Source organism: Onychostruthus taczanowskii, unplaced genomic scaffold, assembly GCF_017590055.1.
Source record: "Onychostruthus taczanowskii isolate IOZ18803 unplaced genomic scaffold, ASM1759005v1 scaffold2, whole genome shotgun sequence".
Taxonomy (NCBI): Eukaryota; Metazoa; Chordata; class Aves; order Passeriformes; family Passeridae; genus Onychostruthus; species Onychostruthus taczanowskii.
The window spans coordinates 25,016,678-25,035,769 of NW_024499239.1; the positions used below are offsets into that span (position 1 = coordinate 25,016,678).

At 48.9% G+C, this 19,092-nt stretch overlaps 2 protein-coding genes across 2 annotated transcripts in view; one reads left to right on the top strand and one right to left on the bottom strand.

Moving 5' to 3' along the window:
- Positions 1–757: 757 nt before the first annotated feature.
- Positions 758–3,200, bottom strand: FOXI3 (forkhead box I3). The gene is made up of 2 exons (XM_041402989.1): positions 2,504–3,200; positions 758–1,347 (listed from the first exon to the last, which is right to left on the bottom strand). Exons 1-2 carry the CDS (start codon positions 3,198–3,200, stop codon positions 758–760), a joined length of 1,287 nt encoding a protein of 428 aa, XP_041258923.1.
- Positions 3,201–4,111: 911 nt separating this feature from the next.
- Positions 4,112–19,092, top strand: part of LOC121335234 (histamine H2 receptor-like) — a 61,147-nt gene continuing 46,166 nt past the window's right edge. The window contains exon 1 of the mRNA XM_041403127.1: positions 4,112–4,150. Coding sequence (XP_041259061.1) covers positions 4,112–4,150 — 39 coding nt within the window. The remainder of the gene's footprint in view (positions 4,151–19,092) is intronic.

Sequence of the window (19,092 nt, forward strand, 5' to 3'; positions counted from 1 at the left end):
ATAAATAAGTACAGCTCCAGAGCATAATTTACAAATATAAAACCACATAGAAACGTATGTACAGAAGAGTTACATTACGTACAAATATGTATAAAAATACCCCAGTGTTTATTCTTGTGCTAAAGCTGCGTGGCTAGAGTTCTCTTTGGTACTAAGCTCGGGGAAAGAAGATTGTTTTACAAGACACAGCCCTGCTGTACAATATGCCAGGCACAGGAAGACCCTCTGAGTTTGAGGAGGTTTTGGGTGGGTGTTTATACAGGGTGCTCCCCCCGTGCATTGCATATTGCAGGATCAGGGCACAAGCAAGGGCTTACAGAGGCAATTGCTGGCAGAAGAGGTTTTTTAATACATTGTACAAGGCACTTCATAAGAAATCTCTTCATTTTTTTTCCTGTTCTCTTCTAAGACTCACTGGATGTCTACACTTGTCTCTTGCCAATACCACTTTATGGCTATGGTTTTTAAACTTCTTGTTCTACATTCAGGATTGGAAACCTCTGAAAACATTAATTCAGTTCACGCCTGCAGAATTTAGATGGCAAACCATCTACACCACCTAACGCTTTCATGGAAGGGGGGAAAAACATTGCATCTGCCTTCTGCTGGTGCTTAAGGGGTGTTCTTATTTCGAAAGGTGAGAAGATCAGTCTTCCTGGAAGAACTCCTGGGAAGTGTCCACGTTGAAATGCTGTTTGCAAAAGCGCACGGTCCAACTCCCTTTCCCTTTGCAGCGCTGGCTGGCTGCCCCAGCACCCTACACCTCTGTCCCATCCCGTGTGTAGATGAGGCTGTTGACTGTGAAGTTGTAGTAGTGGTTGTACTGGGCACCCTGGCTGCCGCTGCTGGGGTGGAAGGAGCTGTAGTAGGCAGGGGAAGGTCCCGCGACCCGCTGCAGCTGGTCTGGGGAAGGCACCTCCTGAGAAGAGCTGCTGGAAGGGGTGAAAGTGCCACTGCTCAGCTGTCCAGCAGAGAAGTTCCTGTGATGAAGGTCGCTGCTGAGACCCCCTGTCAGCCGGCTGCCTCCGCCGCTCAGGGAGCTCATGCCGCTGAAGAAGGTGCTGAGACAGCTGGGCGTGGATGAAATGATACTGGAGGGAGAGGAGCTTTTGGGATGGTCCCTGGCAGAGGGTGAGGGGTCCAGCTCTGGGGGGGGGCTGTTTCCACATGGTTTGCCTGTGGCTGGGATGGGTCGCTCTTCCTCAGCCTTCAGGCCCCCCAGAGAGGAGGTGGCAGAGGCGGTCGCGGGCGCGTTGGGCTCAGAGCGCCGCTTGCGCTTGCGACGGAAGTTCCCGTTGTCAAACATCTTCTCACAGTTGGGATCTAAGGTCCAGTAGTTTCCCTTCCCTGGTGGAAAACAGGAGACACAAGAGAGAAAGTCAACTTCTGCGACAGCGAGCCCCGCTACTGACAGATAAGCAGCATCCATGTCTTGTCCAACTGGCACAGAACCCACATCCCTCCTGCACCTGCTCCTACTCCCTCTGTTGTCCAGTACAAAGATCCAAAACCTGTCTCCAGGACATTTCCACCTCCATCCCTCCATCCCACCTTAAGGCCACATAGAAGAGGAGAATCTCCTCATCCTAAAGCACAAACAGATCTGCACCTGTACCTCCAGCCTGGCTAAGGAGAATGTGAAGAATGGCTCCCCTTGCTCTGGCTGCCTCACAGAAGCTGGGCCACTTACAGCCATCTCAGCTGTGGTGACAAGGCAGTGCCCGGACCATGGATCATAGCAAAGCAGATGGAGAGGCGGGCTGGCACACTCAGGCACTCCGAGGGGACGGCAGGCCAGCAGCGCTGAGCTGCGGGGGCTGCAGAGAAGCTGCCCCTTGCACAAGCTTTGGTGCGGGGTACTGTGGTGGCACCAGCTGTCCCCACTCGCCTCCTGCCCACGGCGCAGTGACCCCACAAGGTCCGGAGCGGCTCCAGCCCGGCACGTCCCGGCACCGCCGGGCCGATCAGCGCTGTCCGGGCCCGCCTCCGCCCACTCCCGGGCACCGGCTGCGCCCCGGGGCCGGCCCGGGCAGCGGCGGGCAGGGAGGGGAGCCGTGAATCACGGGCCGAAGGAGCCGGGCCTTGCACAACCGGCGCTCCCGGGCTGCTCGGGGAGGGGGCGAGGGCTGGGGCCGGCCGGCCCCCGCCTACACCTCTCGCAGGGCAGCGCCGGGCCGGGCTGGGGCGAAAGGGAAGGGTCACATCACAGCGCCCGGGTCAGGGGACGGGGCAGAGCGGTCTCATCACTGCGCTGCCCCCGAGGGGACGGGCAGCGCGGTCCCATCCCAGCATCCGACTAGAAGGGATGGAGAAACGCGGGCTCATCATAGTGCTGGCCCTGGGGGGACGGGGAGCGCGGTGTCGGGACAGCGCCCGACTAGAAGGGGACAGGGGACCCGCCGGCCACGGGGACGCCGCCGCCCCTCTCTGACGGCGGTGCCGGTGTCCGCACCCGCCACTCCCGGCTGCCCAGCCATCCCTCCCGCCCGGCGCGGCACCTCACCGGGGTCGTCCTCGTCGCGGGGCACCTTGCGGAAGCAGTCGTTGAGGCTGAGGTTGTGGCGGATGCTGTTCTGCCACCCGGCCTTGCTGCGCTTGTAGAAGGGGAAGTTCTCGGCCACGTACTGGTAGATGTGGCTGAGGGTGAGCTTCCTCTCGGGCGCGCTCTGGATGGCCATGGCGATCAGCGCCGAGTACGAGTAGGGCGGCCGCACCAGCTTCAGCAGCTCCTCCTGGCTGGCCAGGCTCAGCCAGCTCAGCTCCGCGCCGCCCGCCGACGGCGAGCCGGGCGCCGGGGGCGAGCCCACGAGCTGCCCGCCCCGCGAGCAGCCGTACGAGGCGGGCGGCAGGAAGGGCGCGGCGGCGGCGGCGGCGCCGGGCGGGCCCTGCAGGTAGGGCGCGGGGCTGTTCATGCCCCACAGGTACCCGGCGTTGGCGGGCGCCCCGTAATCCCCCAGCGCGTACCCGCCCGCCCGCTGCCCCGAGGAGGCGGCGGCGGCGGCAGCGGCGGCGGCGGCCGCGGCGGCGGCGGCGGCGGCGCCGGGCGGGTGAAGGCTGGGCTGGGGGTAGACGCTGAAGTTCTCGCTGCAGTACACGGCCATGTCGGGGGCTTCCTGCGCGCTGCGGGGCTGCGGGGGCGCGGGGGCGGCCGCCGGCGCCGAGGCTCTGGGCTGCGCCTGCTGCAACTCACCGGCGCTCATAATCCCTGGCCATGCAGGGCGGCCGGCGCTCCCCCCCGCTCCCGTGCTCTCCCGGCGACACCCCCCGCCCCGCGGCCCCGGTGGCCCTAGACCAAAAACTCCCGGGGGGCTGCGGCGCGGCGCCCTTATAGGCGCTGCCGTGCGCCCGCACTCCCCGCCCGCGGCCGGGGCCGGGGCTGGGCGGGCGGCGGCGGCGCGCAGCGAGCAGCCAGTAGCGCGGCTCGGCGGCGGGCGGGGAGGCGGAGAGGGGCAAGGCCGGGCCCCGAGAGCGGCGATGGGGGAGGGACCGGCGGGGGAGCTGCGGGAGGCGCCAGGGATTTGGCTCCCGGCAGCGCGGGGGCAGCATCCCCGAGCCGGACCCACCCCCCGTGCTGTGCCCGTCCCCCGCTTTGCCGACCTGGGGGTCTCTCCCGGTCGCCCCCCGGAGCTGTCCGCGCTGTCCCGGCGCTCTGGGATGCCATCCTGCTTTCCCACGGCTGCCATCGCCCCCGATCCTGCCGCTGAGGTCGGAGGGGGATGAGCATCGCTGCTCTTCCCTCGACGGGAGCGCCAAGGGAGGAATTCGCTTAAACTCTCTTCTTGAAGTTTAGTTTTGCCGCCCGTCTCCCAACAGCCGCGGCTGAGATCGCCGTTCGTTAATTTTGGATAAGGAATTGCCCGAAATTAAACAAACAAACCCCACCGGCGTCTTCGCTCGTACCGCGGGCGGAACGGGCTGCAGGGCGAGATTTGGTGAATAAAAGTTATTTTCGCCTTAGTGCTCCGGGGCAGCCTGAACGAAAAGTGCATCCTTTTGCAGAGAAAAAGCTCTCGGTGTTCATAACGATCCCGACACCCGGGATCTAACAGGGGCCAGCTCCGGCAAATCTGGTCCGGGGCAAAGCACACGTGTAACAACAAAAATACGGTCAATGGTGCGGGACGATTTAGAGACTTTGTCTAAATACCAGGTACATGAGATGTACATTTCATCCCCCGTTCTTAAATGAAGCTGTTACTCAGTTTTCTGCTGGTAAAAATGCCAAAAAAATGCCCTTTCCTGGTGTACACACAAAGCGCTCTCTGCAAGCGCCGGGTGTCTTGGTCTGACAGCAGGATTTGGGGCAGAGAGGACGGTTTGGGAAAAGTCTTTACGTTTTATGTCTTCCATAAAATAGTTATAAAAGCACGTGTAAACCAGTGAAGCTTTACCGAGCTGACTTCAATCCCAAATTTTCATCCCCTGCGTGATTTGAGCAGGCGTATAATGCCTAAGTTGAAGGATTTTCAACTTTGTTTTTCGTTTTGAAACAAGTGAACAAACCTTTTTTGAGACAGAAAATAACTGAAAAGTGTCTGGTTAAAGAATTAGGATTTGGGGTTTTCTCCTTTAATCATAAAAAGAGATTTTGGGGGTTTTGTTGGGTTGTTTTTTCTTTTTTTTGGGTTTTTGTGTGTGTGTGTGTGTTTTCTTTTTCTATTGTTATTTTGTTGCTGTCACTGTTGCTTTTGCTGATTTTATTTTGCACCCCTTGGGAAAAAAGCTTCCCGTGTGTATTTGGATACCCAGAACAGCAGGAGAAAATTTTACATTATGTTTCACAAGGTGCTTTTTCCCTTCTCAGATTCCTTCTCTTTAAGATTTATAACAGCTCCTTATCTTTTTTAGAGCAGGGTCGCGCCGGAAAATGCCGGTTTGAAGACTGACGGGACAGCAGGCATCCAAACCAAACAGTTTACAGAGAAATCACAGCTAGAAAGGAAATTTAAAGGACAAGAAACAGGTAGACTTTTAAAAAGCAATTTCCCTCTGAGTCTGAAGAGCTAAGCCGAAAATATTATTCTCTAAAATTGCAACAAATCTGTGTTTATCCGTTTGGCCAAAACCCCCGCGATCGTTGCAGCAGGGAGAGGAGCAGTCAGTGTTATCTCCGTATCGCTCGAAATTGAGGCTTTTCCTCCAGGGATTTGATGTTTTTGGGCAAAGGCAGAGCCATCTAGAGGAGCAGCCCGGCTATGGCGAGGCGGGGAAAGCAGTTTCCCTCACAGGCATGGGGTGCTGCCTTCGAGCTTCCCTTAGCTGATTTGTCTGCCTCCAACAAAGGAAACGGGTTAGAAAATAATGCTGAATTAGCTCCAATAAAAACGCGTGTCCTCAGAAAACTCCAGCTTGCTTTACCAAATAGTAAGGAATGTGAAACAAAAATAGCTTTAGAGAGGTTATTACATAGCTGGGATGGCATGGATATACAAACCAACACTTAATTTAAAGAGTGGAGAGAATAAAGCTTTGATGCTGTGACGGCTGTAAAAACATTTAATTTTCTTATTTATCCTGCAAGTAGCATGCAGGGTTGCCTCGAAACATCATCAGCTCTCAGTACAGACCTGTTGCTGCTCTCTTCTGCCAAGGCATGAGGAGAGCATGAGGAGGTCCAGCACTCTGCCTCTCTGCTCTCTAAATGCTGCTCTTTTTTCTGGAGAGCTCTGGGAGACATTTGCCTTGCAGAAACACACCAGGGAGCTGGCGAGAGATGACGAAACACCAAACTGAAATCAGTTTCAAGGTAGGAGTCTGGGGTCAGTGTCCATCACTGGGAGCAGATTTGGGGCTGGCTTTCAGCAGCTTTGTTGGCTCTGTGAGTGGGCAGTGAGCTGTGCTGGGTAGAGGAGCCTGTGGCACCTCAAGCTGGGCTGAGCTGCATCCCCAGCCAGCTGGGGTTAAGTGCAAACCTCTCCAGCCAGCTGCCTTGGAGAGTGTTTCGAGGCTTCCCAAGTGCTGCAGGAGAGCAAGATCCTCCCCATCCTTGCCTGGTGCCATCCCCACCGTTGGCTCAGGTGCTGTGCCTGTCCTTGTCACGCACGCAGCACACACTTTTCCCCCTGCAGGGAGACACTGGCTGTGCCTCTGGGGCCCTGCTCCTCTGAACGTGTAGGTACAGGCTCCACTTTCCTGGTGTGGATCTCAGGTGTGTGTACAGCTGAACACAGAAACCTGAAAATGCTTCAGAGCTGAGCGCCCAGCCCAGCAGTGGGAACAGATAGCTGCACCCCCCTGGACCTCTCTGCGTTTCCCAAGGATGCTGAGCTCTGGGAACGGGGTGTGTGTTGGGGGAACAGAACACAATAGCCCATATTGGCTTCTCTTGGCTTTACTAGGAGGATAGAGAAACCAGGATCCCTTCAATGGCTCCAGATCTCTGCAGGTTTGTTTTGTTTTGGCTGCATTTGCAATCTGAGTCTCGCTTTTTCCCCAGGGCTGGCGAGGAGCAAGGTGGTAACTCCGTGGTCTACATAAAATCTGCTCAGTAAAAATTCTTTTCTATCTTTCTCCAGAGTGATCAGTGAAATTGGGAATGAGTTCTTCATCCTCAGAGGCAAGATGGAAAAATTATGTTTTCTCTTGAAGTACTCCAGTGTCTCCACCCACAAGAACAATAAAGAATTAACTAAGAGCAGCTCAAATTAAATTTAAGATCTAGTATCCCTTCCTTAGAGCCAAGCATTTTTCTCCCTATTCCTCCCTATTAATATGCTGTAAGAACATCTCTTTTTTTCACTCAACTCCTGATTTGTCCTGCAAATGGCTAACAGAGAATATCTGATGGTGTGCAATAGATGTTTCACTGCTGTGAATTTGGGAGAGGTGTTCTGTGTACGTGTACACAGGTTAAAGTAATTTTTATCCCTTACCTAAAGAGAATTATGTATATTCCTCCCTCTCTGTATCTAGTCATCTACTGGACTGAAGTTCTGTCAATCTAATTTTGCCAGCTCTCCTTATGATAAGATCAGGGTTTCAAACATTTTCTTGATTTTTTCAGACTCTACCATGTTTCCTGAGGAGGTGTCCTCAGCCTACCACGTTCAGGCTACCAACAACAGGCTTGGTTTAGTTGTGAGTTCATGGTCTCTGTTAAACTCTGCAGGCTGCAAACTGAGGGTTTATGTTTTGGATTATTTATATTAATATTTTCTCAGTGCAATTCTATGTTGCTGAGTGTCATGGAGTCACAAAACAAGGAATAAATAATAGATCATCACAAGCTGTAGCTGCTGCAGCACTTTGGGCTGCTGGGAGCAAATCCTGGTTGAAAGGAGCAGTGTCTGCTCTGCAGTGTCCACTTCTCACTGGTTTTTACGGCTGCTGTGCTCTCACAAATGTTTCTGTGGCTGACTGGGGCACTAATCCGGTTTGAGAAGAACACTCTCTTCCCAATCCTTTTCTTTCCCTCTTTTTCTTATCCCCTCAGGTTAGCTTTAGCCTGGGCCTGCCTAGCCCCTTCCTGAGAGCTTGTTAGAGACTGATTAGCTGGAGTTTTGATAAAAGCTGCATTGTTTGTAACCCCTGTAAAGTACCCCGAGCTGCGCTCCCAATAAAAGTGGGATTAAATAGACACCTCCGGAGTGAGACAGTTGCAAGCGGGAATTTCAGAGTTTTGAAGGGTTGAGGGACGTGGCCAGGCTTCAGTAACTCTGTGTATCAGAAGTGATTTTACCAAAACTGGGAAAGAAGCCTGACTTTTGTGTTTTGGGGGGGAAAGGAACCTGGTGGGGGACAGAAGGAAGTCACCTGTTTGTGGCTGGATTAAGCACACGCTCCAGGGGTTTGGAAACACATTTGCAGAAGTTCTCAGCACCCTGCATTCCTCCAGCCTCTCCTCAGGCTTAAGTTCATACAAACTATTTTAAAATCCTTGCTCTGATCACATGAATTGAATCCTTCCTTGTTTTATTTTTACAACAGTAAAAAAGTCCACTTGGCAATGATGTGGCCTGACTTGGTACTACTGGGTTGTGTCTTTTCTGGGAGGAATGTTAAGCAAAGGGCTTCATCCCTTCTGCCTAGAGCAAGAAACTGACCTGGGCTGAAATAAAGAATCTCTGTGCTTTTTGAATGTTTTTTTTTGTGTGTAATGGGATATTTGAAATGGAGCTTGGTGCTCTGGGCTGGTTATTCTATAGTGATCACTCCTACAGGGTAAGGTAAAGGCCAAAATCTTTTGGTCCTTATTCATCTGAATGAGGTATGTCCACTCTGGAAAGAGTAATAGAAACAGAAAAACATAAATTTATAGTCAGCTAAGGTAAAAATAATCAAAACTATTAGTAGATAAAGACAGTTGTTGCCATCACCACCACCACCACAAGGAAATGGAGGAGTATTAAATTAGTATTTCTTTTCCATGTTTGTCTGGGGCAGAAAAAATCAGATAGTGTGTTAGTTTCAGGTGCTGGTGAAAAAGCATTTTGGGCTCTGTTAATAACTAGGGATTATTTAATAGCAACCACATAAATGAAATATTTTATGATAAGCCAGTCCTGGTAATTCACAGCCAAGAGTTTCAGAAATCTCTGAACCAGGAACGTATTGTGTGGGCTGTTAGTGCTGGTGTTTTTTTTTTTGGGACACTGGCAGGGTTTTAGAGCACTAAGAAAGATGATATTGGCTGATTATTTAAAAGCTTTGGGCAAATGATTTGGTGATGCTCAGATTTTCAGCCCTTCACTCTTAAAGGCAGGAAATGTATGGGTGCATCTTTTAATTAATGATTAATTTCCTTCTTAAAGGAAGGCAGTGAAACTGATGCCAGTGAGTGTGTGTAGGTAGAAAATAGACCTTGTCAAATTAATTTGCTGTTATTCTCCAGCAAGAGGGAGCAACTCTTGATGTAACTGATTTCTGAAAGTGTTTGATTAGTTCTGTCTTGGAGGTGGGTTTTACAAACTGGTATAAAATCACCATAGTGCAAATTAAGTGGATCCAGCTGGTTAAACCAAGATCTCAGAATTTCACTGTGAAAAATGAATCCCCAAGTGTCTGCTCAGGGAAATTTGGTGGAAATTTGTTCATTATTCTGTTTCTGTCATCAGTTTAGGGGGAAAATAAAGGATCGTTGTCTACCAATTGTGAAGGAGTCTAAAATTGAGGGTATGGAGTGTTAAATAAGGAAGAGAACAGCTCACTGACACAGATTTATCTCTGCCTTGGAAGGGGGGCAAACGGGCAGGATGTCTTTTGATATGGAAAAGAAAAAGGACACATTTAGGAAAAAAGATGATTTTGAAGAAGTGATGGAGTCTGTATCAAAAATGAAAATTTTTTAAAGAGGTTATTGTGGTTCTTGAGAACAATCAGCTGTTCCTTGTTGTGCTTTTGGGGTGAATGAGGCACAAGAATAAGAAATTGTAATAACTCCATATTGATGCTCTATGAAATTATGATGACACCTATAAAATCATGAGTAACAGGGTAAAACAACAGGGATGAAGTTGTTTATTATCCAGTTAAATACAATGCAAATACCCTACAGGATTTAAGCTAAAACTGGGACCATGTTTGTGAGCAGATACCACCACACAATGTGCAACTGTGCCTTGAAGCTTCTCAAAGAACTCTCTTTAATGCCTTACAGGAAGGGAATATTAGGGGTGACTTGTTTGTAGTCTATAAATATTTCAGCAAAACCTGGAACTTGAGGATAGAGTCAGGAGCCAGAACTGAAGCAGGACAGAGAGAAGGGGCTCAATTCAGCCAGTCACACAGAGATAGCTGACCACAGTGACACTGTAAGGGCTTCTGTAAAGAAACGTTTTGAAGTCTGTTCACTCTTCTTGGCTATCTGGTGTCTCCAGCTTGGTCAGTGTCTGATGAGGGGAAGTGGCCCAGCAAAAGGATTGCTGCTAATGGAAGTTTTGGCCAGCAGAAACAGGAGTCTGAGATCAGTTTGGGTAAAATCTCACTGCTAATGAGCCAGTTAAAGATTCCAGCACAGTCCTGTGTGCCTTGGAAAATCAGGTGGACAGACAAGGGAGTGACACTGCATGGGGAAACCTTGTTTTAAGGCAGGGATGCAAAACACCAGAGAGGCATCAGCAGGAAATCACACTTATAAAAAAACCAAACCTGGTAAACTCAAGATTTGTCACCTTACAGAAATCAGCCTTTCTGTTCAGGGCTGTGGACCAGGTTCCCTGATGCCCACAGCTCCATGGGCTCCCATGATTGATGCTGAGGAAGAACTTCCTTGATTTCTTTGAAGAATTTCAGGTGATTTTGGTACCATCAAGGCGTGCCTAAGCCTTACCTTGGGAGTGAACCTCTCATGTGCCCAGTGACTGACATTTGTGGCTGACTGGCGCATGTCAGAAAACAGCAAAGGCAATACTAACCAGGACAGGCATGGCAAGGGCCTGCAGGCTCTCATGAGACTCTGTGTAAGCAAAAAGAAGTGCAAATGCAAAAACTAAACAGTCAACAAAGCTGAAAAGCTCTGATTGGCAAATTATCAAGGAGAGGAAGAGCAAGACCTGGATTTCCCCTGGGGTCTTCTGAATTAATGTTGAAGAGATCTCCCTGCTTTGAGAGAAGGACAGGCTGAAGAGATGGGGGAAATATTACCAGAGTTTTTAAAGATGACCCATCAAGAGATTTAGAGATTCTCAGTGTCTGGGAGATTATAATGCTTCAGAAGCAGGCTGACAAGAAGATCTTGCTAGCAGAGGTGCAAAGAAGACTGAGAGAATTGCACTGGAGAAAAGAAGACCCTGAGGTGATCTTATTGCAGCACTTCAGTGCCTGAAGGGAGCCTGCAGGAAAGCTGGAGAGGGACTTTTTACAAGGGCATGTCATGACAGGAAAAGGGGGAATGGCTTTAAACTGACAGAAGGCAGGTTTGGATTGGATATTAGGAAGAAATGCTTTGTGAGGGTGGTGAGGCTCTGGCACGGGTTGACTGGAGAGACTGCCTCATCCCTGGAAGTGTTGAAGTCCAGGTTGGACAGGACTGAGAACAATCTGGTCTAGCAGAAAATGTCCTTGCCCATGCTAGGTCTGTTGAAACTGGATGATCTTTAGGGTTTCTTCCAACCCAAACCATTCTATAATTCTACTAAAGGCTGGGAGACTGAAGAATTCTGAGGGGCTGAGAATGGATTGATGTGGCTGTGGCATGGGTCACTGGCCCAACCAGGCACCTGCATGTGATCAGGAAAGAAAAGGTCCCTTAAACAAGGAAAAGTGCTCCTAGTAGGTGAGCTTCCACAAGGAACCTTCTGAACATTGTGTGTTTCCTGATACCCAAGGAAATTCCTCACCGCGCTCCTTGCTGGAGGAGTCAGAAGGTAAAATCATTTCCACAGAGCAAGAGGGACAGTGCAGCAAAACCAGTGCAAGAGGCTGGTCCTTGGCAAGCACAGAGATATCAGGGAGCACTTCATCTCTTCAGTTGCACAATTTCAAAAAGTCATTTGACCCGGAATGTTGCAATAGGTGTGTGGAGTGTCCTAGGGCTATATGATATGTGTAAGAAGCTGCTGAAGAACATTATGAAGAGGTGAGGTCAGCAGTGCTGGTCAAGAACAAGCTGAACAACTGGTTCAACACCATGACTGGTAGCAGACAGGGTGACTTGATAATTCACAGCAACTTCTGGAGCTGCCTGTAGAAAGCGAAGGATGGAGTTACAGTCACCAGAGACTTTGGGCAAAGACAGAAGATCAGAAAACCTGAACATGATCACATCTGCAGTGGTGGTGCCGGTTCCTCAGGCCTGCAGAGTCAGGTTGCTGTGTCCTGTGATGGATGATGCAAATCAGACATTGGCATGAGCCAGGCAAAGGCCAGGAGGAAGGGGAGAAAGGACGAGAACTGCGCGGACAGGCAGCAGCTGGATGGACAAGATGGACAGCCCTGTTTGTCTGGGACATTCTGCCACACAGCAGATCCCTCACAGAGATCTGAAGGAGGATGTAGCTGGCACATGTGGGTGCAGATCAACTGAAACAGCCATGAAAAGACAGAAAGATTATGGAAGGAAAAAGTCAGGCTGCTCAGTCGGTCCCTGTCCTTGCTTTGTGTGCAAAGAAATGAACAGTCAGAATGGAAAAAAAAAAAAACAAACCAAAAAAAACTCAACAAACCACAAAATAAAAAAAAAAACCCAAAAGCAACAGCTGGTGTTTGCAATGAAGTGTCACCGATTTTGGAAGTGTGCCAGGACAGGGACAGTCAGCAGGAGGATGTGCAAAAAGTCCTCTCTGTGAGGAAGCTCTGACTGCTGCATGGATGGATAATCTCCTTGAACATACCCTGTTCTTTACTCTGGTAAATGGAAGAGGGTTAAGATTCAGATGTTAACAGAAATTAGTTTATTGCTTTTCATTTGGATTTTTTGTTGTTAGTTTACAATTTTCTCAACAGAGGTGTTCACCCTTATGCCCTGCATTTGCACCTGCCTCTTAATATTTCCCCACAGACCCTTTGGGTCCACAGTCTGTGGATGGAAGGGGTGGAGGACACAAAAAAAAGGAATCTGTACCTGCTGAGCATAGAGGAGCACTTGGGAATGACTTGTAACTGCCCTTTATGGTCATTAGTCTGTGGGGCAAAAAATAAAGGGCAAACATCTCTGAGATGGCAAAAACAAGGGAACTGGGGAGGAAAAGGGGACAAAGAGCAGATTTTTGCATGCAGCAGTTCCAGTTCACCTGTGAGCAGTGAAGCCACTTTGAGTTTCCAAAGGTGGGACCTGTGTCCCCAGGTCACTCTAATGGGCCAGGCAGACAGAGCCCTGACAGGCAGCAGCCAACACCAAGCGTGTGAAAGAGGCAAAACCAAATTTCCACAGTCTCCTCTTGACAAGCAGAGTGTAATCTGGCTTTTTACAAGTCAGGAGATTCCTGCAGAGCAGTGAATTCACATTGCATAGTCCCAAAGTTTTGGATGGGATCCCTTAGAGAAAAAAAAAGAAGTTCAGGATGGAGAGAACCAGATGATTTAATCTGGGTTGTAGGAAGGGTGAGTGAGATAGAGGTGATTGAGCAGCATCAAAGGGTGACAATCAATTTGAATTTCCCCAGAAGTGATGTTGATGCCTGTGTTGCTTCTCCCCGTGCTTTTTCTTTAATTAAATACCGAATGTTCCATTAGTAGCTGGAATAACATGCTGTTCTTGGGGGAAAGAAAACCCAAGTAATCCCTTTATCTGCTAAAATAGATGATTTCTAGTAGATTAAACAATGGCCTTTCAGCTACCAGAGCATAGTTCAGGCCATAATTGAAGTCCTCTCCTTGGCCTCTCCTCGGTCCATGGCAGCCAGCAGCCCGTGGAGCCCCATCATCAGAGATAACCTCAGTGACTCTTGTCTGCACTGAGTGTTGCTCCAGATGAGGAGATTAGTCAGAGATAAAGCATATTACCTGAAAATAATAAGTGATTACAGTCCTGGACTGTCTCTCCACATTCATTTCATGCTGGTTAACCCTTGCAAAACTGGCTGCTGGTTGGGTTTAGGTCTTTAAAGAGGAGGGAGGGTGAAGGAAGGTTTCCAGTGGCTGAGTGGAAAAGGAGGAATTTGGCCCTTTGTTGTCTGTGTCATTGTCTGGGTGGGGATTTCTGGGAATGGCAGGAGGCCTGGCTGCAGCCCACAGTCCTTGGAGGAGTTGGAGCCGTGCCTTGTGGGGTTTTTGTGTGATGCCATCACCCCCTCCTCCCCGTGCTGGTCAGCTGGAAGCTGAGAGGACTTAAAACTCCCTTGCAAGCTATCTTCCATTTACCTGAGAGCAGCACAGGAGAGCTCTGGATGCCCAGCACAGACTCAGTGGCAGGATTTCCAGTGCTGCATTGAGCAGGACCGTGCCGTGGGCCCAGGCAGTGACTGACCTGCAGCAGTCCATGCTGTCCAGCTATTAGCAGGGACCAGGCATGTTTTGGGATTTACAGTACTCTCCCATCCCCAGGCATGGCTCAGAGGCTATAGACTTCTCCAGTGGGCAGTTCCCATGGGACCAGTCTGTTACTGGGAGTGCTGGCTGGGCTGTGTGATGTGAGCTCAGAACACAGAACAGTCCCCGGTATTTTTTTCCAGAGTGGATGTAGCTGCTCTGACTTGACAACACAAAACCATTTATAGCTTCTCTATTCATTCAACAGCAAGAGATCCAGAGAAATACAAAAACCTTGCAAGGATTTTATAGAAAATTTTAAACCTGTCTAGATGGGAAAAAACCATAATATAGTGGTTTTCTAGAAATTCAGGTTGGCTGCCTCGGGATGATGGAGATAAAAATGTAGAAGAAAAATGTTGAAAGAAATGCCTTGAAATCTGCTTATGGGGCTGTGTGTTGTTTCCAGTTCTGGGAGTGAACTCCTGTGCTAGAGAGAGTGTCCTGGTGGGACAATATTTTCCTTGGGCTCCCTGCAAATATTACAGATGAAGTCTTGACCCCATTTGAGTCAGTGGGAGTTTTGTGACCAACTTCATTAGCACCATGGCCATTTCATTCATAAAAGGCTCCTTCCCAGCTCCTGTGCCATTACAGCATCCCCTGTCTGTCATCAGCCTGGTCTCCCTGAGTGAGGGGAGAGCAGGTTCATCCTTCTTCTTCTAAATGCTCCATCAGCCGCTCCCTTGAAAACTGTAAATAAAGGCCGCTGGGGATAGCTTTTCTGCTTGACCCCTCACCTGAAATGAAAATAAAGGTGACTGAATTTCATCCTGACGTGGAGCTCCTTCCCAGGCTGGCTCTTTCCCGTGGCTGTTGACAGTTCCCTGCCAAGCCCCATGGTTACCTTTGATTTTGCCGTAATGACATCTCTGTGCTTAGGGTGGCTCTGGGACTGTAATCCCCTCTGCAGCCTTAGCCAATTTATGGGGTAACCTGAGACCAGGCTCTCTCTTCCCCGTGATTTTTCCACTTGTTAATGCTCACTGAAGGCATCAACAAACTAAATGCAGAGGGTTTCTTTTGTTGCATGCCCAGTGGGTTGGTGAATATCTGCATCCGCACCTGATGTGAATCTTGGCCTTCACAAAGATGCTGCATGTTCTTGCCACATGAAAATGGCACAGGGGTTTAATTTCCCCAAAGTGTGCTGCTAAAACAAATGCTTTGTTAGCAAAAGCCAGGCAGTGCTCCAAGGAGCTGTTAAGAGCAGAAGTGAGGATTCAGCAAAGTGGGATTAATCCACAGTTTTGCCACAGATTTTCTGTGTGATCTGTAGCTTGCTTTGTCTCAAAGTGCTTTAAAATCTTTCCAGTCAAAGTCTCGATGTGTCTCGTGTTTAGACTGTTAGCTTTTCAGGGACAGGGCTTTTTTATTTGCACAGCAGCTTTGATAACAAGTCCCTGATCTCTAGGGAACCTATCTGTGCATGTGTAATACAGTTTTAAAAGAGAAGGCTCATCTTCATCACAGTGAATGATGTTAGGGGAGGACTCAAGTCCTGCTCCCTGCTCCCTAATGTGTATTATTTGGCTTTTCTAAAGGAAATCTTAGGGCAGACGATTTCCACGGAAGTAGAAGGAGGATCCCTGGGGAAAGCAAACACTTGAGACTTCAAGGTGGGATGGCTTTGGTGGCACACTTCTCCACTGGCCATCTGATCCAGGAGGTGCCCGCTTCCTAAGCACAGATCAAAGACAAAAGGTGACTTCTGAAATGACATGCAGCCACCTCTTGCATTGCTTAAATTCTCTCCTCCTGCTCCTGTTTGATCTCACTTTACTTTTCCTGTCACTGGAAGCAGGTGGTTCCTTTATTCTCCCCGACAAGTTTAGATCAGCTGAACAGCTCTAATGGCTGTGGTGAGAATCTCCCAGTGGCACAGCCAGCCTAAACCTTGGAGCAGTCAATGGAAAAGCTCCTCTTCACTGCAGTTGGGTGTGGATGGGCTCTGGATGAGCAGATTCAGAGTGGTCATTGTCCTGCCAGCCTTGCTTTTAAGAAGCAGGTGTGTTTGTAATGAGAGGTGACACTCAGGGAAAGCCCAGGAGCTTCTCCAGGCCTGTGGGCATACAGCTGGAAGATTTTCATGATGTGCTCAAGGTGCACATTTCCTCTTTATGTCTTGTTAGCAAAGGCTCATGCTTGCTGCCCTGGGCTCTTGGCTCCATAGGGTGGCTCTGCTGCCTGCTGGTGAAATTGTCCAGCACAGAGAAAATGTTCTTGTCCAGCACAGAGAAAATGTTCATCACATGAGATGAATGTGATCACAAGTGACGGGCATAAGTCAAGCCAATGTTGTATTGAAACCAGAGTTGCATTAGATCAAGAGACTCCCCAGACTTGGGTCACTTGTGTGCCCTGCTCTGATTTTTTTCTGCTTTTCCTATTTCTCTGTAAAGCTGCTCTGCTTTACTCGTGTGAGCCTGTCTCTAATTTTAACCTGCTTTTTTCCAAGGAGAAAGAGAAGCAGAATTTACCTAACAGGCAAGCTCTTAACAAAGCCTGGATACCTGATACACATAATGGTCCCAGAGGCATGTTTACTTTGGCCTGAGTGAGTGAGTGAAAACCATTTTGGAAGGACTTTTTCACCTCCAGCAACTTAACCTAACGAGGAGAAAAGTGATGTGGTTAAAGGGCTGTTTAAACAACGGCATTAGGGAGCAGATTTAGGCTCTCTGACAATACCCATATGTATTTGCCTTACACAGGTGCATAAATATGCCATGATTTATATCACAGGACACATCTCATAGGCAGTGATGAGATTTCAGCCATCCTCTGCTGATGGATGGTTTTTGGGGGATTATCAGGGACAAACAAGTGATTGTTTTAGCAGGTTACAGCAGAATTACCCAAAGATTTGGAACACCACGACTGAGTTCACCAGCTGCCCTTGTCTTCTGCACAGAGGAGTGTCTGTGCAACAAGGAGTTTGTCTTTGGGGGCTCAGTCCTGTAAGTGCTTTTGGTGGCTGCAGGAGAGTAACAGGGGCCTCGGATTTAGGATGAAGAGTGCTGCTGGTGTCTGCTCACAAGAAGTCATAAATGCCCCACCAATTTATCCAGAAAGCAGGAGAGGAGGATGAAATAAATAACTCCATGGGAAATGTGGCCATGCTGGAGTGCTGCACTGCCACAAAAGTTCATGTTTTTACACCCAAATGGGTGGCTGACCTCCTGCTGACAGAATGGGCTGTCAACACTCCTCCCTTGAAGAAGAGTCTCCTCTTTGCACTTTGTGTCCTGGTGGTGATAACCTGAATGGAGATTCCCAGATTAAACCCTGCCTCTTCCACATGCTGGGGGTCCTGCTTACCCATCACTTCCCTCTTTCAACATCCTCATGGGGGCAATGAATCTTATTCCTGGCCCAAGGAGCACTTGCCAGGGGCTGGGCTGACAGGGAGGTATGTCCTGCTTGGCCATGTTTTTGTGCATGGAATTGTTAAGAGCTGAGATGGTTCCCCCAGGTCCTGCCAGTGCCTAGAGCAGCACTTTGCATGAGGGAGTACAGACTTAGAGAGAACTCTTGTCTTTCTCAGGTGGAAAAGACAGCAAAAATGGTAACTTAGGGCCAAACTGAGGCAAAATTTATCTCTGCATCATGCCCTGCATACAACTGCAGTCTTACTGAGACTACGAGATTGACTTTCCAGAGATGGGAATGACCAGCAGGATGCCAGGAAGGGCCTGCACAGGCCAGGTGCACAAATCTCATTGTTTTACATTATAGTTGAGGTCCTTGACTCCAACTTAAACTCTTCCTATGTGATTTTAAAGGATCTGAGCTCAGCAATCACACATTTGGGCCCACTGGCAAATTCTCCCAAGGTGCTACTCAAACACATGAATGTCTGCCTTTGACTTTCTGGTCCTGGCTGATGTGTACTTTGCTTTTGCACAAATGTGGAGAGGCCAAAAGCACCCTCTGAATACCTTCCTGGATGTTTGGAGTTGCCATTGCCTAGAGAAAGAGGGGCACTGCCATTCAGGTGAATGGTTTAAGCTCCTGACTCTGGGAATCTGAGCCATCGTCTCCCTGGAGTATTGTGAAAATAAACCAGTTATTTAAGAGTAATTTCCTCCTGCAGGTGTTTGTTTGGTCCTCAGCACTCTCTGCTGTCTCAGGGATGTGCAGACAGCTACACAGAGAGCAGCCATGCAGGGCACAGCTTTCTCCATATCTGCATCAGCAAAGAGGAGGCAAATAAGTTCTCTTGGAGGCACAGAAAAGTGAGAGCTGCGAGTTTGGTTCCTCTCCACTTCTAATTGGGATTATGCTGGCAACTATCAGCCACATCTTTTGATATTTGGGAGGAAGAAATGGGAAACTGAACAGCAATAGTGGGCTGCTCCTGCATAACCCGTTCTGGCAAAATGCCTTTTAATTTCATGTGAGCTGTGCCTGCGAGAAGAGGAAGGATCAGGCTATCATCAAGAAAGATTAGGATTTGGAGCCAGGTTTTGGAAATTGTCTCCTATCTAAGTAATGAATCAGACACCTTAGGTTAAATTCTGATCCTACTGAATAAGCATTTTCTTTTTTTGTGTTTACCAGGGCCAGGATTTCACCCTTAACTTCAAATATTCCCAAACGCTGCTGTGCCCGGGCTTGGAGCTGGTTACCCATGTTACATCGTAAAATTGTATCTCATTTACATTATGCTTGTAGGACCTGATTTTGCTTCCCATTATGAGGGTTCCAATGCTGAATTCAAGATGATGTACAGTCCGTTTTTTACTCTGCTGTATTACAAAATAGTGATATTCTTAAAGTGATTCTTCTTAACTTTTTATTATTCCTGGTAATTCTAGATTGCAGGCTTGGTTTCATTTACATCAGAAATAGAATCCATTTTCCCTGCCCTGGAAGGAAGACACTCTCAAGAGCTTACTGATATTTGTGTGTTTGACTTTAAGGCAGAAGTTTGTTCCTAATTAATTGAATAAGTGCTTTAATCCCTGGCCTGAGGGCTTCCCATAGAGCATTAGCTGTATTAAGAAGGAAATGGAGTGTAATCCCTTTAATATAAGCACAGGAGAACATGAGAGTTTCACATTTCTGGAAATAGTTTCTTTCCTTGTTGCGTTATTTATTCTAATATTAATTTGCATAAAATGCAGGGAAGACAAAGGTCTTCTCCTCTCTCCTGACACCAGTGCAGAGCTGTCAGCAGCACAC

Bases quoted from the DNA above. Each gene is read 5' to 3' on its own strand.
- FOXI3 (XM_041402989.1), bottom strand. From the start codon at position 3,200: ATGAGCGCCGGTGAGTTGCAGCAGGCGCAGCCCAGAGCCTCGGCGCCG. The intron at 1,348-2,503 runs GTGAGGTGCCGC...GTTTTCCACCAG, and splicing joins CCGCGACGAGGACGACCCCG to GGAAGGGAAACTACTGGACC.